The sequence below is a fragment of the Oncorhynchus tshawytscha genome, linkage group LG12, assembly GCF_018296145.1.
Source record: "Oncorhynchus tshawytscha isolate Ot180627B linkage group LG12, Otsh_v2.0, whole genome shotgun sequence".
NCBI lineage: Eukaryota > Metazoa > Chordata > Actinopteri > Salmoniformes > Salmonidae > Oncorhynchus > Oncorhynchus tshawytscha.
In genome coordinates, this window is record NC_056440.1 from 69789296 (window position 1) to 69815034 (window position 25739).

At 43.5% G+C, this 25739-nt stretch overlaps 1 protein-coding gene across 1 annotated transcript in view; it reads right to left on the reverse strand.

The window, feature by feature from the left end:
* Window positions 1-25739, reverse strand: part of wtip (WT1 interacting protein) — a 34587-nt gene that overhangs the window by 2702 nt on the left and 6146 nt on the right. Inside the window, exons 2-7 of the mRNA XM_024419185.2 lie at window positions 12279-12380; window positions 6986-7053; window positions 1886-1948; window positions 1468-1598; window positions 1250-1301; window positions 634-702 (exon numbers count right to left, since the gene is read on the reverse strand). Coding sequence (XP_024274953.2) covers window positions 634-702; window positions 1250-1301; window positions 1468-1598; window positions 1886-1948; window positions 6986-7053; window positions 12279-12380 — 485 coding nt within the window. The remainder of the gene's footprint in view (window positions 1-633; window positions 703-1249; window positions 1302-1467; window positions 1599-1885; window positions 1949-6985; window positions 7054-12278; window positions 12381-25739) is intronic.

Sequence of the window (25739 nt, forward strand, 5' to 3'; positions counted from 1 at the left end):
TGAATGATTACCTATTGTCTACATAATACCTTTATCACTCACCTAGACGGGATACGAGCTATTCCCTGGAATGTGTGGTAATGAAATGAGTCAACCAGCTTTTGTCATTAAACATGGAATTCTTGATCAAACTCACACACACTTTATTTGAGCCCTGATTACAATGACTCACACTTGACACAGCTATCATTAAACTGCTGTGTTAATGAATGCACTGTCAGGAATTCAATTTGGCTGACTTCACTAATTACTTTGATTACACTGAGGTTTGTAGGTCACGTGGGATGATTTCCTGTACATGTGTCTGAGTGAGTAAGTGGTCTGAGCGGTCTCTCAGAGTGCTGAGATTCCAGGGTAGTCAAACAACAACCCCTGGTCTGATGTCCAGCTGAGTCCAGCGCTATCACCCACCCTCTCCTCTCCCACCTCCCACAGCTCAACTCTGGAATGTTCCTGGACAATGAGTCACCACATTGGTTTGCCCCTCACTGAGGTTCAGTTTGTGTGTGTAGCGCGCACACCCATACTGCCATAGCATTTCTACTAAAACGGACAGACATTTAATGATCATAGCCAATGTGCTGGCTACGTTCAACAAGACACACAAACAGGGTGGTAATGACATTGTCTCACCTCACAGTGATAGCACTCCACATGGTAGTCCTTGTCCATGGACACCACCCGGATGGTCTCCTCAGAGCCCTGTCAGGAAACACACACACACAGTCAGTCAGACCCTCCCGTCTCCACTGGCACCAACAACCAGAGCTGTATATTAAGAGAGTTGGGTCAGAACGGACGCCATGGGTTTTTAGAACGGATGCCACATTAGTGCCTTTATTCTCAAAATTTGGGAGATGTAACAATATGAGATCGCCTCCAACAATTGCCTATGAAATGACCCGCTGTTAAACAAGCAAAACAGAGCAGCGAATTTAACAGACATTTTTATTGATTAGCATTGGGGATAAGGTGTATCCACGTAGGTACTGTGTTGTGGTGTCAATTGATTGCTCATCTGCTTTCACTGGAAATCTTCATAGATTTTGAAAACTATCAGAAATAAACAGCACAGCGCGGAAGCATCAATTATCACTTAGCAACGGCTATGGAGGAGAAAATGGCAATCTCGGAACGTTCAGACAAAAACGCATTGGCCCAACTTTCGACAGTATATACTATATATGACTCTGACAAACTCTAGTGCCAGGAGCTGAGAAGATACAAGCAGTCATTGGCACATCATTACCTGAGCAGGGAGGATGGGCTGGTTGCATGAGGCACATTTTGGGGCAAAGACCCTGTGGGGGAAACAGAATAGAAGCCAAGTCTTGGTACATGCTGTATAATTTATATCAGTTTCAGCACAAACCAGGATTTAAAGAGTACGTACTGTGGAATGAAGAAACTCTTGCATGCTGACTTCATCACATGTTGGCATTTTCTATGAGAAATACATGTCCTTACGTGTGGTAGTCTTTAACACAGTAGATGTTGTTCTCCACGTCCACAGTGAAAGGTACTCCGTCCAGACCCTCTGTGCAGACCACACAGCGGAAGCAGCCAGGGTGGTAGGACTTGCCCAGTGCCTGCAGGATCTACACACACATACACACACACACACACACACACACACACACACACACACACACACACACAGATAAGAGTAAGGCTAGAGATTGAGGCCTCAGTAGGAGTCAATCACACCAGCCCATTGGCATTCAGATACAGAAACAAAACTAAACTAGGAGGTATGATGCCACATGTCAAGAAGAGATACAGTACTGCTAAAGAGAGATCCCAGAGAGGGACAGGCATACTGTTCTGCTGATTGTCTCCTATCACTATCTAGCAGGCCCTCCTACAGTATTAGGTTATTTCTTACCATTTCCATGATGAGGTGACCACATACAAAGCACTTCTCTGCCGTCTGCTGAAAGCCAGAGTACTGTGGGAGATTAATAAAGAGACTTATCACTGGGTTTGTTAATATTCTAACATGTAGCAATGGAAACTGTTACATGGTGAATGTTAACTATGTATGGTTGAGACTTGGGAGTGTAGCGTAACAAAAAAAGAGGATGGCTAAATTTGACACCTTTAAGTGTTTGAGACAGGGTTGGGGTTAATTCCACAAATTACATTCTAATTTAAATCCTCCCTGTAAATTCAATTTAATTCAGTTTTAATTGTATGTCAGTTTTTGAATTCAGAGATAATTCAATTCCAATGTAAGGTCAATTCCAATAATTAAATTCCCAATTCAATATTTTCCTGAAGAATTCCACAAATTCTAATAGAGGCTGACCATGTCATTGTTCAAACAGCTTACTTATCTATACGGGAAATATAGAAATACAAGTTTAAATGATTTAAAACAAATTCTGTAGTCCATTTTTGATACTAAGTGCATTAATTCCAGTAACTGGGAAATATACAAATATTCAATTCCATTTAAATTCTAACAGTCCAAATAGTCTAATTCCAATTCAATTTGAATTCATTGTAAATTCTCCACTTCATAAGTGAATTCAAGAATTTAATTGGAATTGACCCCAACCCTGGTTTGAGAACCCCTAACACTATGACCTAAATGTAAATGTAGGGACCCAGAGTACAGCCTAAATGACACCATCTATAGGGGGTGCTGCTGGTCTCTTTATATTGATGTGAAAGGAGTTGGTCCTTTTTCCTTTGTCTCCTTTCTTGGTTGAGATGTATATGAGAGACCAGCAGCATTGCTGAAACGATACCTGTCCTAAACCAAACCCATCAGAGCACTCTACTAACAGAAGGAGTACAGCACACATCCAGTCCTCAGCTCTCTACTATTGGTGGTCTCCAAAAGTCTGCACCACAGTCACACAAACACAAGGAGATGTACCCGAACTCGAGGTAAGACATGTGTAACTTGAACATAAGATATCACATTGAAGTCAATGAGGGATTTAAATGTGAGTTATACATGCATTACCATCGTTATGTTTGTCCCATAGTGACCATCTGCAAAGCGCATGACCCTGAGGTCATGGCCTGATGAGAGGAGGGGGAGGGTAATGGTGGGACAGAGGCAGCAGGTGGAGATGGGGTGGTGAGGGGTGCATGGGGAGGGGGACTCCAGGCTTCCCCTTTAACCCCCCTAGACAGACCATCTGCCCCGATGACAGGGCAGAGCTGCTGGTCAATACTCTGAGGAAGCTAGGGACTTTGTCAAGGGAGACACTCAAGTGTTTTAGTACTATATCTCTTGACACATTGATGAAAACAAACACATCTTCCTGAAGACAAACAATGTATACGAAATGCTTCAGTTTAGACGCCATTATAGCACTGAGACTGCACCTGTGAAGGTGGTAAATTACCTTTTAATGGCGTCAGACCGAGGCTCTGCATCTGTCCTCGTGCTCCTAGACCTTAAGTGTTGCTTTTGATACCATCGATCACCACATCCTTTTGGAGTGATTGGAAACCCAAATTGGTCTACACGGACAAGTTCTGGCCTGGTTTAGATCTTATCTGTCGGAAAGATATCAGTTTGGCTCTGTGGATGGTTTGTTGTCTGACAAATCAACTGTAAATTTCGGTGTTCCTTAAGGTTCCGTTTTAGGACCACTATTCTTTTCACTATATATTTTACCTCTTGGTGATGTCATTCGGGAAAAATAATGTTAACTTTCACTGCTATGCGGATAACACACAGCTGTACATTTCGATGAAACATGGTGAAGCCCCAAAATTGCCCTCCTTGGAAGCCTGTGTTTCAGACATAAGAAGGTGGATGGCTGCACATTTTCTACTTCTAAACTCGAACAAAACAAAGATGCTTGTTCTAGGTTCCAAGAAACAAAAAGTTATTCTGTTGATTCTGACAATTCATCTGGATGGTTGCACAGTTGTCTCAAATAAAACTGTGAAGGACCTCTGCGTTACTCTGGACCCTGATCTCTCTTTTGACGAACATATCAAGACTGTTTCAAGGACAGCTTTTTTCTATCTACATAAAATTGCAAAAATCAGAAACTTTCTGTCTAAAGATGATGCAGAAAAATGAATACATGCTTTTGTCACTTCTAGGTTAGACGACTGCAATGCTCTACTTTCCGGCTACCCGGATAAAGCACTAAATAAACTCCATTTAGTACTAAACATGGCTGCTAGAATCTTGACAAGAACCAAAAAAATGTATCATATTACTCCAGTGCTAGCCTCTCTACACTGGCTTCCTGTTAAGGCTCGGGCTGATTTCAAGGTTTTACTGCTAACCTACAAAGCATTACATGGGCTTGCTCCTACCTATCTTTCCGATTTGGTCCTGCCGTACATACCTACACGTACGCTACGGTCACAAGACGCAGGACTCCTTACTGTCCCTAGAATTTCTAAGCAAACAGCTGTAGGCAGTGATTTCTCCTATAGAGCTCAATTTTTATGGAATGGTCTGCCTACCCATGTGAGAGACGTAGACTCGGTCTCAACCTTTAAGTCTTTATTGAAGACTCATCTCTTCAGTAGGTCCTATGATTGAGTGTAGTCTGGTCCAGGAGGTGAACGGAAAGGCACTGGAGCAACGAACCGCCCTTGCTGTCTCTGCTTGGCCGGTTCCCCTCTCTCCACTGGGATTCTCTGCCTCTAACCCTATTACAGGGGCTGAGTCACTGGCTTACTGGTGCTCTTCTATGCCGTCCCTAGGAGGGGTGCGTCACTTGAGTGGGTTGAGTCACTGACGTGGTCTTCCTGTCCGGATTGGCGCCCCCCCCTTGGGTTGTACCGTGGCGGAGACCTTTGTGGGCTATACTCGGCCTTGTCTCAGGATGGTAAGTTGGTGGTTGAAGACATCCCTCTAGTGGTGTGGGGGCTGTGCTTTGGCAAAGTGGGTGGGGTTATATCCTGCCTGTTTGGCCCTGTCCGGGGGTATCGTCGGATGGGGCCACAGTGTCTCCCGACCCCTCCTGTCTCAGCCTCCAGTATTTATACTGCAGTAGTTTATGTGTCGGGGGCTAGGGTCAGTCTGTTATATCTGGAGTATTTCTACTGTCTTATCCGGTGTCCTGTGTGAATTTAAGTGTGCTCTCTCTAATTCTCTTTCTTTCTTTCTCTCTCTCAGAGGACGTGAGCCCTAGGACCATGCCTCAGGACTACCTGGCCTGATGACTCCTTGCTGTCCCCAGTCCACCTGGCCGTGCTGCTGCTTCAGTTTCAACTGTTCTGCCTGCGGCTATGGAACTCTGACCTGTTCACCAGATGTGCTACCTGTCCCAGACCTGCTGTTTTCAACTCTCTAGAGAGAGCAGGAGCGGTAGATACTCTGAATGATCGGCTATGAAAAGCCAACTGACATTTACTCCTGTCCTGCTGACCTGTTGCACCCTCGACAACCACTGTAATTATTATTTTTTTGTCCCTGCTGGTCATCTATGAACATTTAAACATCTTGGCCATTATAATCTCCACCCGGCACAGCCAGAAGAGGACTGGCCACCCCTCATTGCCTGGTTCCTCTCTAGGTTTCTTCCTAGATTCTGGCCTTCCTAGGAAGTTTTTCCTAGCCACCGTGCTTCTTTTTATTTTTTTTTTACCTTTATTTAACTAGGCAAGTCAGTTAAGAACAAATTCTTATTTTCAATGACGGCCTAGGAACAGTGGGTTAACTGCCTGTTCAGGGGCAGAACGACAGATTTGTTTGTACCTTGTCAGCTCAGGGGTTTGAACTTGCAACCTTCCGGTTACTAGTCCAACACTCTAACCACTAGGCTACCCTGCCGCCTGCTTTGCTTGCTATTTGGGGTTTTAGGCTGGGTTTCTGTACAGCACTTTGTGACATCGGCTGATGTAAGAAGGGCTTTATAAATACATTTGATTGATTGTCACTGTCAAGTTCGTCATAACGATGAGACCAAAGCGCAGCGTGAGATGAATACATTCTTCTTTATTTAAACGAAGAACACTAAACAAACTAACAAAATAACAAACCGACCATGACGCTATAAACATGAGTGCTGAAATGCAACTACACATAGACAATAACCCACAAAACCAAAATGGAAAATGGCAACCTAAATAGGATCCCCAATCAGAGACAATGATAAACAGCTGCCTCTGATTGGGAACCAATTCAGGCCACCATACACCTACATTACGTAGACATACAAAAAACCCATAGATATACAAAAACCCTAGACAGGATAAAAACACACATACCCACCCTCGTCACACCCTGACCTGACAAAAAATAATACATAAAACATAGATAACTAAGGTCAGGGCGTGACAGTCACATCCACCAGCTGACCCCTTTAGGATCTATTCTTTACATCTACAGTATGAGGAGACCCAATACCACTCGTAGCACTCATCCTCTGAGCCAATTGAAAGTCTGTTTTAGGGGCCAATGGGCAATGTTTATGTGTAATGGAGTGATTAATTTACATTAAGTAAGTCAATTGCAACCTGACAACCTAATTCAGTAGTAATAAACAATAAGTCTGTATCTTTTTGGAAGACAAAAACGACTGCTATAAAACACCTGGTTCCCATTGATCATAGATTGACGGACGTCTATAAGAGATCAATACATAGTAATAACTTGTGTCTGTTTCCCATTGTGTCCAACCTGGGCAGGTGGATACATCATACAGGAGTCCGTCTGAGGCCTGCAGCTGCCCACAGCCACTCCGCCTCCCTCTATAATTCTAAGTGCTGGGGAGTAATGGGATGAGAGCAGTGGGGTAATTGTGCTCCTTTGGGGGAAATTAGTGGGAATTTGAGGGGTGGTGCTCAACCTTAATTGTAGCAGTGAAACGTCTGTTTCCTCTGGAGGGTTTTAGAATATGCAACCGCTCCTCTCCCAAGTCTGTCATCGAGGGGTGAGTCTTTTTTTGAAGGACATGGGGAACTCAACCACTGAACATATGCATAATGAACATAACATACACATAAATGCATGTGCATAAGGAGGCATGCAGGGACAACAGATGTTGTAACTCACCAGGAAGTCCTCTTCACAGTAGACCTTGCCGTTGACGTTGTAGAAAGCTTTCCCTCTCAGCCTCCTCCCTGAAGAAGATAAGTAAGTGTGTGAGCTGGGGTATAGAAGTGTTCCTGTATCAGACCCTGTCAAAGTGAAGACTGTAAAAATGTTGCTATGTGATTTTACCCAACCCGTAGGCTATAAGAAAGTTAATAGATCAAGGAAATAGTGTTTCCAGCCTTTTGAACAATGCTGAAATGCTCCAGGGGTTCTCCTGATGATATTTGAAATATATTATCCAAAACTGCATTGCTAAGAATAAACAGAAATGGGAGTTGACTTTCTGCCTCCTACTCCCCTGACTCCTCTCTGTTCCATTAAAGCCACAACAATAACAGATGTCAACAGGAAACACCAGTGAGTAAAGCAGATGATAGTAGCATAATGTAGGTTTACTCATTTGAGGTCCACACTACTGTTTCAATACTCTGGTCATCCATTGATCCCCATGGGACTCCTTCTACTTAGAACCAGCAAACAATCAATACAGCCCCACCATCCAGACCAGGCCCAAACTGCTTTACAAACTCCCCTTCCTCCTCACCCCTCCTCGCCACTACCCCTGCCATTGTGTGCAGCTCACACACACTCACACACACCACCACAGCCCAAATACAGGAGCCTGAGCAAAGGATTTCCCCATGTCTGGTATAGGCAGGGCCATACTAACAGTCAGTCCCTCCCCAAAGTCACCATTTTGGGGCTCCATGAGCACAGTACCAGTAAATTCCACAGGATAAAAGGGAATTCCACCTAAAAGGAAAGATCTCCTCACTGCTCACTCCCACTGGCCCTGGCCTTTGCGCCCCCTGCGATGCTTCTCTTAATGCATGCCCATTCAAATGCACTAAATGGCAGCAGCAGTCTCTTCTCTTTCTGGCAGCGCAGTGACTTCAGCCTGGCAGACAGAGCGCATGGAGCTCATAAATCTGCAGGATTAGTCAGATTTAATTGCCGTCCTGAGCTGCCATTGATTGTATGGGTGTCCTGGCTTGGGAAAGACATGTCCCCCTTTTTACACCCAAATGTATGCAATCACTGTATTTCACACACAGTGTCACATTGCTGGGAGATAGCAATACATTAACACCCACATAAATGGCTATAGCAGCCGAAGAATGCTGTTCACACAATAGGTGAGACTTAAGACTGAAAGCGAGGAACTATTAGCATTTAGAGTTGGAGGTTGAACGAGAGAGAAAAACATATTTCCTGTTGACTACAGAGGAGGAGCTCTTTTAATTCAGAGTGACTAAACTTATAAAAACCATTACATTCAAATCAACAACACACCAGTGAGCCAGAGTTGGGGCATGTTGCTGTGTGTCTGTCTGGTGACCTTTGCTCTATCGAGTGCATCTGGAAGGTGAAACACAAAGCCCTCGGCGCTCGCTGACTGTGGTGCTCTGCTAAGGGAGCGGGCCGCCTGAGCAAACGGGCACATTCTTTCTGCCTGAGGTCACTAGTTGGTCCCATTCAACCCCCTTCCACCACCCTCCCTCCCTCATTCCCTCATAGAGAGGGGGTGGGCTCCCTGCCTCCCTCTCTCTCCCTCTAGCCTTTGTCACAGGAGAGGAAAGTGCTGGGCTGGCTGTAGTGGGCTGGGGCTCAGGGCTCCTCTCCTCTTCTCCTCAGCTCACAGCTCCTGAGCACGGTGGGACATGTGGCATTTTCCATGGAGTTCAGGACCAAATGGCTCCCTGATTGGGATTTTACACTCAAGATACTGTACTTAGTTTTTACAGCTCCAACATTGGTTTCCCATGACTCAGTGCTGCGTTTCATAGACATGCACATAAAGGGCCGTGCATCTTGAAATAATGGGAGCGATTCTCTCAGCAAGATATTTAACCCTTCAGAAATCATTTTAAACAATTCAATGGAAATTCCACAAATTAATCATGTAAAGCTGGCAAAAGGCTTGGATATATAAGTAGTACATTCTATAAGAATTGCAAATACATTTACAAGCAACATTTAAAACACAACGGACTGGTCAAATAAACTGGTCAAATAAAATAATTCTCTGAGGCAAAATAAATTCCCTAGTGAGTCATACTCCAGCAATCAAAGTCTTGTGATCATGTAGTCAGTGTGGTAGATTGTGGACAAGTCATGGATGCCTGGTTGCGGTAGCCTGGTGGTGGTACTGTAGCACTGCTGACTGCCACTCCTGGTGCCAACCAGCCCGGCATCTGGACATGTCATTGGACCTGTGTCATCCCTCCAACCCCATTGAGACAACAACCTCACATCACAATGACCTCACGTTACAGTGATTTCATCCCTCACTGATCTTAAATTCCTAAAACCACAACAGTGTGATGCAGGCTGGGTTTAGTTTGGGCTCGGCTGTGGAGCTCCAGTCCTCACTGGCCCCTCTGCTGTTTAAGTGGTATGTTATTGTGCCCTGTGAGGTGCAGAGTCCGCAAACTGACAGTGGTTAGGTTACTCACTGTTAAGACTCTCTCCCTCGAGATCCAGGACCAGCCACAGTAGTTCACTACACAAGGTCATTAGTTGGCCTGGACATGATAATTCCAACATATGGTTTATAAAATCCCTATGCTACTATGTTGACTTTTAATTACCTGGCTGTTTGCCACAGGCAACTTTTTTTTAAACTATAGTTGCTAAGCCAAGACAAGAATGTGAATAATGTCCTAAATTACCATCTCTTTTAAATTCAACTGTACCCAAATCCCCATATGTTCAGTATCTACATATTCTTCCTGTAGGAGGGAAACATCAAGCATGTTGTACTTTCTCAGGTTCCACCCCACCCACTCTCCCCCTCTCCTCCCTCTCCTCCGTTCTCCTCCCTCTCCTCCCACTCTCTCCTCTCAGAACAAGTGGGCCTTTATCACCTGCAGGCAGGCAGCGGGGATCTGAGGGGGAGGAGGCAGAGAGGGAGAGGCGGAGGGAGGGCCTGCCCACTACTGTGGTAAGTAAAAGAAGGATGCTGGAGGTAGTGACTCACTCAGATTGCTCGGGACTTCAGACAGGAATGTTTCGATCCCGGCAACGTGAGCATGTGCTGACCTGCTGCTGTTTCAAAATTGTTTTTAAGTAAGTCTCTCTTTAAAGAGAACAGCCAAGTTAAGACACCAACAGAGCCAGAAGCACATCTCTCAAATAGAAAACCCAGAAGCTACGGAATCTCCCAGTCTCTCTAATATCATTAAGAGCTAGGATAAAACCATGACCCACTCAGTCTCTCTCAGAAACTCCCCCACAACTAAATCACAGCGAAAGTCATGATCAAGTAGTCAAACCATCGCCAAAGGCAGCACGGGTTACACTACCAAGCTGTTGTACATCATTTAAAATCTTGGCCAGATCCCACAATTTACACTCAGATGAGGGAGTAGCATAGAAATAGAATGACTAGATTATATTTATATGGGGAGTAGCCAGGCTAACTCTACTTACTTCAGCCAGCTACAATACCCCAGCCAGAAGCCCATAGCAGACAGCACAACATTGAGCTGTGTGCCCTGTGCCAGCCAGCCAGCCAGGTGCAGCTGGTGAGTGACTGAGGAAACCACAATGCATCGTATACAGGTTTCAGAAATACAAGGCCCCTGGCTGTTTTCTCCTGGCTGGTGTGAGAGGCACAAGCAGGATGTGTTACAGTAACACAGATGTAACTAGTTAATCACTAGCGTGCCCCATTAAAGGCATGGATACATGTGAGCAAGCAGACAAAAGGCATGTGGAAGGAGGAAGTGGGTGGTGATCCAGTCAGGAGCTGGGCGTCAACACCAGTACAGGAAATAAACAGGTCACAGAGGTATGTCTTATGACTGTATAGTTGAGACTAGTAAAGTAATGAGGAGGTGTGTGTGGGTATGTTTGGGTGGGTAGGGGAGGGGGGGTTGTGTATGTGCGTGGTGTGTGAGCGTGTAATTACTCGCACACACATTTCTATGTGTGTGTGTGTGTGCGTGCGTTTATCGGTCTGTGTGCTCTTATCTGTGTGTGTGTTTATGTGTGTGTTGTTTGCTCAGAGCCCATGCCAGGCCGGCCCCCTCTGATAAGCAGGCCTGGTACACTTTGTGACTGTCTGATTGAGGTCCTCATGGGAAGGCTGGCTGAAGTGGAGGGGGGTAGTTTGCATTCCTGGCCATTTCATGAAAAAAGGGTGCAACCATAGGAGCAAGCCAAGAGGAGGGCTCAATTATGCATGGTTAAACAAAGCCCAAGGCTACCAGCCAGCAATGTCTCAGAGAACTGAACTCTCTCTGCTATGGAGCTCCTGACTCTTACAGAGTAACGTTTGTGGACTTTTAGTCAAAAAGTAGAACAAAAACAGTTTGTCAACAAATAAGTTGATACATCATTAGGTGTGTTTTGAGATCTGCAGGCACTTTAAAACTAAACTTCTCAGAGGGGTTGAAAACAGTCTAAAAAAGCAAACATTCCCATTCATAAGAGACCCAACAATACATCACAGAGTTTACGTTAGGAATAAACCATCGCAAGAGTCAAGATGGGCCTGTTATCATCTATATACAGAGACCACTAGAATAAGAAGGGGAAGACGTGCTTCACTTTTGGATAGATTTCACCAAACTAATTTAAATTCTGAATAACAGAGAAGTATAGATTCTCTTTTTCTGTACTGTTTAAACCATTATAGATGGGCAATAATGTCTGACCAATAGAAACAGACTTACAGTATATCTCTCTGGTCTGACTCAAGTACACTTTTCAAAGCAGGTCAAAAGGAATCTGTAGAGAAACCTCGGGATTAGAGACACTGCCCCTCATTCTTCAACCACACAATACACCTGAAAGTATATGTATTCAATTACATGTCAATTATATGCATTTCTTCCAAAGCCAAGGGATCAGCATCCATGTACATCAGCGCATGAATGAAAGCAACCTTGCTCCAAACTCTCTCCAGCTTCACCCTCGTCTCCACTTGAAACTAGAGAGGACAATTGGAGTCTGGTGACAGGACAGCCCTACACACACATATACACACATACACACAACATGCATAAACACATTTTTTTCAGGTTGACTGCAGATTCAACAGCCGTCTCTACAACCCACTCGTTCCATAATATCATCCATGTTCCTGTCAAATAGAGAATAGAGCATTCTGCTGATAACTCCCAAAGACACTCTGGCAACCAACATCAATGTTGTGCTAAGAAATGAAAATACAGGACATCTGTGATGCCAGCCAATGATGCAGCTGCTGAGTAGGAGTAGAGGACAGAGGGATATATACACCTACCACAGGAGCAACAGGTGAAGCAGTTGGTATGGTACAGATTCCCCATGGCCTGACAGGCTTGGCTGGCTCCATACACACCTTTCCCACACTTGATACAGATACCTGGAGGAGGGAATAGCCACAGGTTAATAGGGGGCAGCATTTTCACTTTTGCTACTCATGCCAAGAATATAAGATATGCATATTATTAGTATTATTATATTTGGATAGAAAAGACTCTGAAGTTTCTAAAACTGTTTGAATCATGTCTGTGAGTATAACAGAACTTATGTAGCAGGCAAAACCCCGAGGACTAACCATTCAGATTCTTTTTGTTTGTTTTGAGGTCACTGTCTGTTCAATGAGTTCTCATTGGGAAACAATATTTCTTAGGCACTTGTTTGCAGTTCCTACCGCTTCCACAGGATGTCACCACCACCCCTGATTGAGGTTATTCCTTTGTGCAATGAAGAAGTACGGTCATCATGAAACAGGGTAACGTGTACTGTTTGAGAGTTGCGCAAGACTTGAAAAATAGCGTTGGTTTGTGATCCTCCTGTATTGAAAACAGATAGACCTGTCTTCAATTTGATCGATTATTAACGTTTAAAAATACCTAAAGTTGTATTAAAAAAGTAGTTTGAAATGTTTTAGCAAAGTTTACAGGTAACTTTTGAAATATTTTGTAGTGACATTGCGCAAATTGGAAATAGTTTTTTTTCTGGATCAAACAAATAAATGGAAATTTTGGATGTATATCGACGGAATTAATCGAACAAAAGGACCATTTGTGATGTTTGTGGGACATATTGGAGTGCCAACAAAAGAAACTCGTCAAAGGTAATGCATGATTTATATTTTACTTCTGTGTTTTGTGTTGCGCCTGCAGGGTTGAAATATGCTACTCCCTCTTTGTTTACTGTTGTGCTATCATCAGATAATAGCTTCTTATGCTTTTGCCGAAAAGCCTTTTTGAAATCTGACATGTTTGCTGGATTCACAACGAGTGTAGCTTTGATTTGGTATCGTACATGTGTGATTTAATGAAAGTTTGAATTTTATAGCATTTTTTTTTTATTTGGCGATCTGCATTTTTCCTGGCAATTGGCCAGGTGAGACATTTGCGTCCCGCCTATCCCAGAGAGGTTTAACATCTGTTGACATAATCATCATTATTTTACATTGACATTTTAGTCATTAGGCAGAGCGACTTACAGGAACAATTAGGGTTAAATGCCTTGCTCAAGGACATATTGACAGATGTTTCACCCAGTCGGCACGGGGATTCGAACCAGCAACTTTTCGGTTACTGGCCTAACACAGTTAACCGCTAGGCTAACTGCCAACCATTATCAGCAAAATATTCATCATGAATCCTACTTAGGCTTTCATACAGCAGTATGTACATTGTAACTGCTTTAGCTAGTAACTTCCATGTTCCATCAATGATCTATAAAGGGTGTATATACAGTAATTGGACCAAACTGTCTCTGTGAGGTTTATTGATCTATGTTGTATCTAAATTAAAAATACATTAACCAGGGGTGTTAGGGGTTGGCAGGAAGCATTCTCTTAATGTGGCACAATGACAAAGTGACTCAGCAAAGGTTAGTGGGCTATGTTAGTGGGCAACGGACACAGATAGTATAATTACTTGCTGCAGACGACCACTGACCTGCAAACACTAGACAATTTAGAGGAAAAAAGGTGAATTACCCACAGGTGTGGACTAGACACTTTCATCTATGTGGTTCTTTTTAGGTTAGTAGTAAACTCTTACTAAGGAAGGCACCCAGCCGGTGACAACTATTTGGACATAGCATTGGACTAATGATTCCCCTGCTTTCCTCTCACGCACAAGATGGCCTCTGCCGGGGTCACATTCCACAGTGAGCGCAGGGTCAAAGCCTGGGTGGGGTGAGTCCAGGGTCACCACGCCTACAGGACACAACATCTCTACAGGGGGCTGACTTCCCCCCCACCACCACCTTCCTCCCATGATGACAGTAATGAAGAAAGAGTGTCATCATCTAGTCCTCTCTCTACCAATTTATTCTGACAGTATTTCAAGGCAACGATACTTTCTAGAGCCAGGCCAATTTAAAAGATGTACTGGACTTACACTGCTATAGAAGCAGGTTGTCTCTTTTTGACGGGTTTTAACCCCTTAGACTGGTGGGAATTGGCCTATATGGATAGGGCTAAATCTGTTCTTACAGAAAAAAAAGATGGAAACGCATAATCATGGTAGCAATTAAAAGGGAACAGTTGGGAGGCTATGGGAAAATTATTAGACCAAAGATGAGATCCCCTCACAATCTAAAATGGCATTTTTCCCCCCCAGTTTTATTATTGGAATGAGATACAAAACGAAGGCAACTATGTGACGTTAGCTAATGTTTCATCCCCTCTCGACTGAGGTGAATGAAAAAGCTATGCTAGTGAGTAGCTACCACAGCCAGGCCAGCTCTAGCCTCTAGTTATCTGTCAGATAGTAATAATAGACACCTCATATCACTATCTAACAGCAGTTGTATGTATGGAAATGTTTTGTAGCCTTTGTTTGTCACGTTTAAAAATGAACTTGACAAGCTTTTACCAGTTGATGTACCGTCGGAGAGAAAGCTGGCCAAACAGTTGATGTACCGTCGGAGAGAAAGCTGGCCAAACAGTTGATGTACCGTCGGAGAGAAAGCTGGCCAAACAGTTGATGTACCGTCGGAGAGAAAGCTGGCCAAACAGTTGATGTACCGTCGGAGAGAAAGCTGGCCAAACAGTTGATGTACCGTCGAGAGAAAGCTGGCCAAACAGTTGATGTACCGTCGGAGAGAAAGCTGGCCAAACAGTTGATGTACCGTCGGAGAGAAAGCTGGCCAAACAGTTGATGTACCGTCGAGAGAAAGCTGGCCAAACAGTTGATGTACCGTCGGAGAGAAAGCTGGCCAAACAGTTGATGTACCGTCGGAGAGAAAGCTGGCCAAACAGTTGATGTACCGTCGGAGAGAAAGCTGGCCAAACAGTTGATGTACCGTCGGAGAGAAAGCTGGCCAAACAGTTGATGTACCGTCGGAGAGAAAGCTGGCCAAACAGTTGATGTACCGTCGGAGAGAAAGCTGGCCAAACAGTTGATGTACCGTCGGAGAGAAAGCTGGCCAAACAGTTGATGTACCGTCGGAGAGAAAGCTGGCCAAACAGTTGATGTTCAGAGAGAAAGCTGGCCAAACAGTTGATGTACCGTCGAGAGAAAGCTGGCCAAACAGTTGATGTACCGTCGGAGAGAAAGCTGGCCAAACAGTTGATGTACCGTCGGAGAGAAAGCTGGCCAAACAGTTGATGTACCGTCGGAGAGAAAGCTGGCCAAACAGTTGATGTACCGTCGGAGAGAAAGCTGGCCAAAAGTTGGATTACATTTGCTATTATTTTTTCCTCAAACAAACTAGACCTGAATCAAACAATGAAACCATCGGCCAAACAATTGAAGATTGATATTCTGATGTTTTGCCAGTGCAATGTGAGTTGTATTAGTCCGTTTGTCAATGTAACGCTATTGATCTGTCAGTTTCTCAAGCTAATTCTCAATTTTTCACACTGACACAGTAATAAACAGCTCTAAAGTTACAGGCTTCACTGTCATGGTGCACAGTAGAGGCCTGTGTGGGACCGATCTTTATCATCTCGCTCCTGCCCACACCTGCTGGCTTTCAGTCCGATTCCAACTCGCTACCGCAAGAACTGATCCCAAACCCAACCGCAGTCCCGCAATGTTATTTTAGGCATATGTGACACAGCTCACTTGCCAGCCATGGTCCCAGCAATTTTGCGCCCCATAGGAAATATCAAATGCACAAAATAAGTAACTTTAGAAATAGGTTGAATTACCAGAGATTCTCAAATGGCCCTTACATTGTATTACCTGACTATATCAGTCAATATCTTAAATGTAGTTTGAAGACAGCAGAGTTGGAGAGACTTGTACTTTCTCTTGAGCTATTTTTATAGTCTACCTTTTAGGAGTGGGAAGATTTTCCGACTGAGAAATATGGGTATTCAAATATTTAGGCCTATCTCTAGGCAATGTAGTAAACTATAGCCTAATCATAGGCCTATTTAGGAAGTACATTTCCTTGGAAAGATGACTGCCCCATGATACACTATTTAATTGAGACCACACGTGCACCAGAGCTCGCATGTATGGCTAATGAAGTGGAAGCAGCAAAAATGATGACAGCAACACTTGCTATGTTTTGCATAGTTCTATAGGATATAGCTTACCTTTCAGGAAGACGATTTACAGGCAGAGACAAATAAATGGGTAATCATTTTCAAAGATGATTACATTTATTCATTGCACTTCGACTTCTTTTCATTATCAATATTTATTTACATATTTAAGTTGATTTCATATTCATTAACTGCCACGTGATTCACCACCCATGGAGGAAGCCTACTCTATTTCAATGAGACCACACACACTAGGCACACTTGAACTCTCACACCCAACTAGGTCAAGTCTACTGAAGTTGAAGCTGCGTGTGAATAATGCAAAAATATGTGCTTTCAATACAATAGGTAGGCTAGCGCATACCACGCAGAAAGAGGACTGTATCAAAATAATCTGTGGGACAACAAAAATATTTTCATCCCAAAGGCTGCGCCGGCTGCGTCTGACCGCCTGCTCCCGCCTGCAGCATGAAAAATGCTGGCCGCACTGCCCTGATCTCTGTGGGGACCCGCAGATCCCACATGCATCCCGCGGGAATGCAGCCCTCTAGTGCGGTCAGTACACAACATGCTCATCATGTCTTAGCAGGGTATCAGATGGTGACAGGTGTCCCAGCGGGGTCAGACAGCCAGGGAAGACCAGTCTATGGAGCTCAGGTGAATTTTGCAGTAGATTCAGTCAATGACACAAAGTTCCATCTTGAATTGATGGGTAGACCTACAGTAGCTACAGGACAGCGGTTTAAAGCTACAGTCTGGGATCTGGGAATAATTGTCACGCCCTGACCTTAGAGATCCTTTTAATTCTCTATTTGGTTAGGTCAGGGTGTGACTAGGGTGGACAATCTATGTTTTCTATTTCTTTGTTGGCCTGGTATGGTTCCCAATCCGAGGCACTTGTCTATTGTTGTCTCTGATTGGGGATCATATTTAGGCAGCCTTTTTCCCACCTGTTGTTTGTGGGATCTTGATTTTGTGTAGCTGCCTGTGAGCAGCCCAGAACGTCACGTTTCCTTCTGTATTGTTTTTGGTGAGTTGCATATTTATTAAACATGTGGAACTCTAAGTACGCTGCGCCTTGGTCCATTCATTCAGATGATCGTGACAATAATGGTTATTTAAATTATTGAACCATTGACTTTATTCTTGGATAATATAATGAATAAATGTACACCAAGGTAATTCTTTCTCATGCCTCATTTTAGGAGGATTAGATGGTGACAGGGGTCTCAGCAGGGTCAGGCAGACAGGGAAGACCAGTCTGGGACAGAGGTGAGGTGAATTCTTGCAGATACAACACTTTATTCATGAGCGGTGCTCAAGTTCAGAATGGTTGTCAGTTAAATACCCATACAGAGACCCTGAGCTCTGACGTCATGTATAGCATATTACTGTACAGCCACTCCGTTACAATTCAGGTGCTTATCAGTGTCCAAGTCTACCATTTTCAATCTGTATACGGGTACGAGTCTAAAGGGCTACCTGTGTTAGGGTCAATTATGTATTGAGTTGCGAATTGCTCTTAATTCCAATTCAATTCTTGAATTTGAATTAGCCACACCCCAAATAAATGAGACTTTCATGTTCACGTCTCAGTTGAGTTGCATTGAATGGCTTTGAATTCAAATAAAATTATATTCAAACTCTGCTTCCTGTGGGGTGTGGTCAATTCAAATTCATTGTTTGAATTTAATTAAATCCCGAATTGACCCCAACCATGCTTTTTACATCTATGACATCAGAGTGCGAATTATACCGTGACATCCTTGGGAGCCTTGTGCACGCAACATTTTTTTTAATTGGCCTAATAGTAAAGACAAAAATGCATTACATTTAAATGTGGCATGAGCACACCCAGTAATGATGTTTAAATCTGATTCTCAAACAAATCACTTCAAAAAGTAGACTAACTGTGGCAGCGTAAGTTCGTTCACTCTAAAATAATTCCAGCAACCAAACAGTGCACTGTGCACAGGTCATTTTCATGAAAGGAAAGAGACATCTGTTAAAAACACCATAATGACATTCAGCAATTGTCATTAGGCCTACTACAGTGGTGTGTATTCATGGATGCCAATGAAAGCCATAATTCCCCAAAAATGTGAACAATAAAAAAAGAAAAATCATATGAAATAATGTTTCAATAAGGTTTCATCATTTTTCATTTCGCAAGTGGTTGAATCTAACTCACCGGAGAAAGCATCCGAGCGAGCGAAACTGCGGCCCTCTGTCTCAGTATATGATGCTGTCTGGCCAAAAAGAGTATGACAGGCACTGTTTTGCTCGCTTGGATGCTTTCTCCGGTGAGATTGATGCATCTTGCTGTTGGCGTGCATCTCGTCAAATTATAAATATTTAACGACCCTCCCAAAGGTGAACTTTTGTTGCCTTTAGAGGAGCTCATGTTTCATTCATCCTCCGTAATTTGCACTCTGTATAAAATGGTAAAAAATGAAGGACTACGGTACCCCAATGCTATCCAAAGGTTAGGCCTACATGTTTTCCTTTCAACAAGAGTCATTCAGCTGGACCAAAGTCAAATATTGGCATTTCCTATTGCAACTTAAACTCGTGACACTGTTCCTGCACTCAGAAAAGATAAGAGGAAAAATTAGGGCTATTCTCTCTGATAAGAATAAATAGCCAAACTATGAATCATCTTAATCACAACAGCTTGGCCAAAATAAATATCTAGAACAGCCATGGGCAAGAAAATAAAATATTACTGTCCAGATTTGGTAGATCCCATATTACCTCTATATTCCCTTTAACGAGAGAGGCAGAAGACTGGAAAGTGTAGTTACGTAACCACCCAAAAGTGAACATGAAAAAGATACCAGTGGGGTCGAAATATTGTCTGTTTTGTGTGTCTCAATAAACTATGGTGGGAGTTGAAGACTTTTTAAAATGTGTATCTGTCCAGCATCTGAACTAGTTAGATTTACTAAAAGTGAAGAAGATATCAGATTGGAGTGTTCCATGGTGTTTCTGAAGATTCCAGATCTTGAACCACAAGCACTCTGACAATGTTAACATTCGCACAGTATTCAGATAATAGCTCATATCCTGGTGAAGGTCTTATTTTTCTTATATTTATGAATCTCTTGTTTGTTCTTCTTTTGTTCTTATTTGTGTATTAGTATTTACTGTTTATTGCACTGCTGGAGCTAGGAACAAAAACATTTTGCTGCACCAGCTTTAACATCTGCAATCTGTGTAGGAGACAAATAAACTTTGATTTGATTTATTCAGGATAAGATGTTTAAGTGCACCCTTGATTTCCCACCCACGAGTATCCCTGTATCCATAAATAAACAGAATATTGCTAATTTAGCCAAAGGTTTGTACCCCTCATTTAGATATTTTTCTGCTTTTAATTTCCGACATTAGGAAGGCTATTCGTTAGTCAACTTTGTTAGTCTATAATTATATACACGCAGCTTCTATTCTCTCATTCCTTGATGCTCTAGAACACAAAAAAACACAAAAAAAAAAAGAATTGCTCACCAGAATGATGTCATACATCGATAGAATGAACGCTTTATCAACAATCTAGTTGACATCGCTAGCGTTCTCTTTCATTTCTGCTTCTCTCGCGGAGCAAGGACATTTATGGACCGGGGAGTTTGTTGACCAGTTTTAAGGAAATTAAAAGCTGTGAAAACAATCCTACATGTTTCTGACAGTAATTCATTTCACCTTGGAAGCATATTTGTTATGGTTGAAAGTGACATTTTGTCAGCTTTTATGTCGCAGAAAGAAATTGCATGTTTCAGCTGCACAACAGGTGCAACAACAAGCGCACATTCGTATTTTCTCAAGATTAAAACAATTATATTTCTGTTCCAGAGACAAAATGAACATTTGGTCTATCATTTCACTGCAAAAAACAAGTAATTCTGCATGAGTTATTATTATAATAGGCTACTTGTGAGGACTACAGTCAGTGTCCAGACTTCAATTACTATCTCAACTTGTCCCATCTGAACTTCAAAGCTGATACTATGTGAAACTGAGTTTGCGCAGACCGTTTAAACAACAGTAAATGGGATAAGATGTTTACATGCCACAGTATCCTGTCTAAGATCAGCATATCCCAGGCATCTTATCTGGGTTTCTTAAAACCAGGATAGGAGCTTATTTGGGTTACTGTAAACGGATATGATGTTTATATGAGTCAAGTCAAAAACAGGGATATTGGTGTGCATGTAGGGCTGCAGGTAGCCTAGCGGTCACAGCATTGGGCCAGTAACCTTCAGCAAGGTTCTTAACCGTACTACTACGTGTATGTGACAATAAAACATACAGTCTCTCTCTCTCATATATACAGTGGGGCAAAAAAGTATTTAGTCAGCCACCAATTGTGCAAGTTCTCCCACTTAAAAAGATGAGAGAGGCCTGTAATTTTCATCATAGGTACGTACACTTCAACTATGACAGACAAAATGAGGGAAGAAAATCCAGAAAGTCATAGTTGAAGTGTACCTATGATGAAAATTACAGGCCTCTCTCATCTTTTTAAGTGGGAGAACTTGCAAAATTGGTGGCTGACTAAATACTTTTTTGCCCCACTGTGTGTGTATATATATATATATATATATATATATATGTATTGTGTGGCCAGGTCGCAATAGTAAATGAGAACTTGTTCTCAACTTGCCTACCTGGTTAAATAAAGGTAAAATAAAAAATATATATATAATGTAAACGTGGTCATTGATTATAATCTGCATTGCCTCAGTTGACAGCAGTTAGACTCTCTTGATTATGCCAAGGCTGCTGGTCGATCTGTACTACCTCCAAACTCCAAGCCCAGCATACATCTCTAGTCTGGTCTGGTCTGCCAATGTCCCTGTATCTCACTGCTAATGGTCTTTAAATACTCCCCCACTGTTCCAGAACTTCCAGGAATATTTCTGAACATGTTTTAGTTTTTCCCATAATTGGGGCATTGGCATCAAACAATTCCATGAACAGTGTGGACAAACTGTTGGCTGCCATACAATTTAAACACATGGATCTGCACTGATAATGGCAGGTCCTGAAAATGTAATGGCACCTCTATTATACCATCTGTACCACACTTGCACCTCTTCTGCTCTGCTTTGAAAAGATGGCTGTTCCTAGGAGATACAGGCTGGAGAAATGTGAAGCTAGCAGTGACAAGTCTTCACAAGGTTTACAAGGCAAAGGCTATCTGTGGTCTCTGATCTCGAAGTGTCTGAACTTTGAGTGCAAGGCCCAAGTGCTCCCGGGGAGTAGAGCTGAAATGTGTTATAGTGAGGTGGTTGATTTTTGGAGGGAATGTGGACTCCCACCACTTGACGATATCTCTGCTAAGCTGGTCATTATCACAACCCCCCCCTCACACACACACACAGAGTTTATTGTGCATTCTCCAGACCAAGGTCTCCTCCAGCTATCTCAGTCCCATTCTGCTGCATTCCAGACTCATGCACTTGCCTGAAGCCTCCTCTGTCAACTACGGTATCTGACTACGAGACAGATAGCGGTGCTGAGATGTTTACAGGGGAATATGCTGACAATGAGGTAGGATAGAGCAACATTCTTAGAGGCTTTGTTGAACTGTTATCATCTGAATACTCATAGGAGCAACTGCCCCAATCCTGTCCTCTCTCTGCCTTTGTTTATTTTCCACTATACTTTATTTCCACTGAAGTTTAAGGCTTTGCTTATTTCCACTGTACTTCTATAGTACAATCCTGCTGGAGCTTCAGTCAGAATTGTAAACAAAACAATGGACCATGTCCATGTGCACACCGCCAGGTACATGTCCATGTGCACACCGCCAGGTACATGTCCATGTGCAAACCTCCAGGTACATGTCCATGTGCAAACCTCCAGGTACATGTCCATGTGCACACCGCCAGGTACATGTCCATGTGCACACCGCCAGGTACATGTCCATGTGCACACCGCCAGGTACATGTCCATGTGCACACCTCAAGGTACATGTCCATGTGCACACCTCCAGGTACATGTCCATGTGCACACCACCAGGTACATGTCCATGTGCACACCGCCAAGTACATGTCCATGTGCACACCGCCAGGTACATGTCCATGTGCACACCGCCAGGTACATGTCCATGTGCAGATCGACCAGGTACATGTCCATGTGCAGACCTCCAGGTACATGTCCATGTGCACACTGCCAGGTACATGTCCATGTGCACACCGCCAGGTACATGTCCATGTGCACACCGCCAGGTACATGTCCATGTGCACACCTCCAGGTACATGTCCATGTGCACACCGCCAGGTACATGTCCATGTGCAGACCTCCAGGTACATGTCCATGTGCACACCGCCAGGTACAGGAAAAACTGAACAGAATAGGGAACTTGCTACAAGCTAAGGAAAAGTTCATGGCATTTTGAGCCAAGTTGACTTGAGATGATTTCCCATAAATGTTGCTGTTTAGCCTAAAAGGCCCTCTAAAACGGATGTGGACAGTGTTTACATGACTGAAGGGACTAGGGAGTGGGTTAGGGAGAGAGAGGGACTGAGCAGGAAAAGTCTAATTTGTTGTTATTTTAAAGCAGATCACCAAGTGTCTGGTGCCTCCACCGTGGGTACATCATGTCCAGTGTGCTCAGGACAGGACAACACCACTGGACACATCTGGAGAAGAAAGATCATTGCCCTTCATCGTCAGTAGCACACTCAGTGATGCTGCCCATAACTCAGAGAGTTCCACACCTTTGGGGACCAGGGGTGTAGTACTGCCGGAGTGTGAAGGAGTGGCGCTCCCTCACTTTTTTCAATTTGAAAATACACACAGATGGTAAAACTATTTCTGGAAGATAAATTCGGATAAATTCGAAATAAATTATATTTAATTACCACAAAAATTCCATGAAAAACAATAGAATGACAAACCAAATAAATATGTATAGCAGCCTAGAGGTAGGAAAATGGTGGTTTGTTCCCTTCCTTCTCTCTGGTGGTGAGAATGATAAAGAACTATAAGCTGTGTGTGTGCACTGTGGAAGCCCGTCGGAGGATGGACCACTTTGGCCCAATGAGAACGTTGAAAAACAACATTTCTCTGTGTGTCTGTCTTGATGTTCATAAAACTCCATGGATCCCTCTTCCGCAGTGGAACACAGAACGATATGTGACCACTTGGTCACAGCAACATCGTTCTGCCGAGGACAGCCAAACCAGAGTGGCCACCGCAAAGCCTGAGAGCCTGACCTTCTCTGAAAGTAGATTGGCTATTAGTTGAGATGCAGGGCCCGTTCTAGCTTAATATGTTAGGATGGGCAATTGGAACTGTGAATTGGGCCAAGTTTGAAATAATGCATTTAGGTTATAGTTTATTGTGATGCATGAATACATCACACTAACAGCATGATTTTATGGTGGTTTAAAAAAATAATTTCCTGCAATTCTACATGATAATGATTTATATTCACTTCTTGGTCAATTGATTTGATAATATGTTCATTCTATGAATTGATAGTTCACCTCTGTTTTCTTTTATTCTGTAATAGGGTATATTGATTGTGTTCAAGCAAATCCAATCAATGTTTATTTATGATACAGCATGTAAGCTACACAATACAATGAAATGCCTACTCTATATAAAACTCTCCTCGCAAGCAGTGCAATGATATTAAGCTAAGTACACTGCTCAAAAAAATGAAGGGAACACTAAAATAACACATCCAAGATCTGAATGAATGAAATATTCTTATTAAATACTTTTTTCTTTACATAGTTGAATGTGCTGACAACAAAATCACACAAAAATGATCAATGGAAATCAAATGTATCAACCCATGGAGGTCTGGATTTGGAGTCACACTCAAAATTAAAGTGGAAAACCACACTACAGGCTGTTTCAACTTTGATGTAATGTCCTTAAAACAAGTCAAAATGAGGCTCAGTAGTGTGTGTGGCCTCCACGTGCCTGTATGACCTCCCTACAACACCTTGGCATGCTCCTGATGAGGTGGCGGATGGTCTCCTGAGGGATCTCCTCCCAGACCTGGACTAAAGCATCCGCCAACTCCTGGACAGTCTGTGGTGCAACGTGGCGTTGGTGGATGGAGCGAGACATGATGTCCCAGATGTGCTCAATTGGATTCAGGTCTGGGGAACGGGCGGGCCAGTCCATAGCATCAATGCCTTCCTCTTGCAGGAACTGCTGACACACTCCCGCCACATGAGGTCTAGCATTGTCTTGCATTAGGAGGAACCCAGGGCCAACAGCACCAGCATATGGTCTCACAAGGGGTTTGAGGATCTCATCTCGGTACCTAATGGCAGTCAGGCTACCTCTGGCGAGCACATGGAGGGCTGTGCGGCCCCCCAAAGAAATGCCACCCCACACCATGACTGACCCACCTCCAAACCAGTCAAGCTGGAGGATGTTGCAGGCAGCAGAACGTTCTCCACTGCGTCTCCAGACTCTGTCACGTCTGTCACATGTGCTCAGTGTGAACCTGCTTTCATTTGTGAAGAGCACAGGGCGCCAGTGGCGAATTTGCCAATCTTGGTGTTCTCTGGCAAATGCCAAACGTCCTGCACGGTGTTGGGCTGTAAAGCACAACCCCCACCTGTGGATGTCGGGCCCTAATACCATCCTCATGGAGTCTGTTTCTGACCGTTTGAGCAGACACATGCACATTTGTGGCCTGCTGGAGGTCATTTTGCAGGGCTCTGGCAGTGCTCCTCCTGCTCCTCCTTGCACAAAGGCGGAGGTAGCGGTCCTGCTGCTGGGTTGTTGCCCTCCTACGGCCTCCTCCACATCTCCTGATGTACTGGCCTGTCTCCTGGTAGCGCCTCCATGCTCTGGACACTACGCTGACAGACACAGCAAACCTTCTTGCCACAGCTCGCATTGATGTGCCATCCTGGATGAGCTGCACTACCTGAGCCACTTGTGTGGGTTGTAGACTCCGTCTCATGCTACCACTAGAGTGAAAGCACCGCCAGCATTCAAAAGTGACCAAAACATCAGCCAGGAAGCATAGGAACTGAGAAGTGGTCTGTGGTCACCACCTGCAGAACCACTCCTTTATTGGGGGTGTCTTGCTAATTGCCTATCATTTCCACCTGTTGTCTATTCCATTTGCACAACAGAATGTGAAATGTATTGTCAATCAGTGTTGCTTCCTAAGTGGACAGTTTGATTTCACAGAAGTGTGATTGACTTGGAGTTACATTGTGTTGTTTAAGTGTTCCCTTTATTTTTTTGAGCAGTGTATTTGTTTTACGTTAGGCTATAACC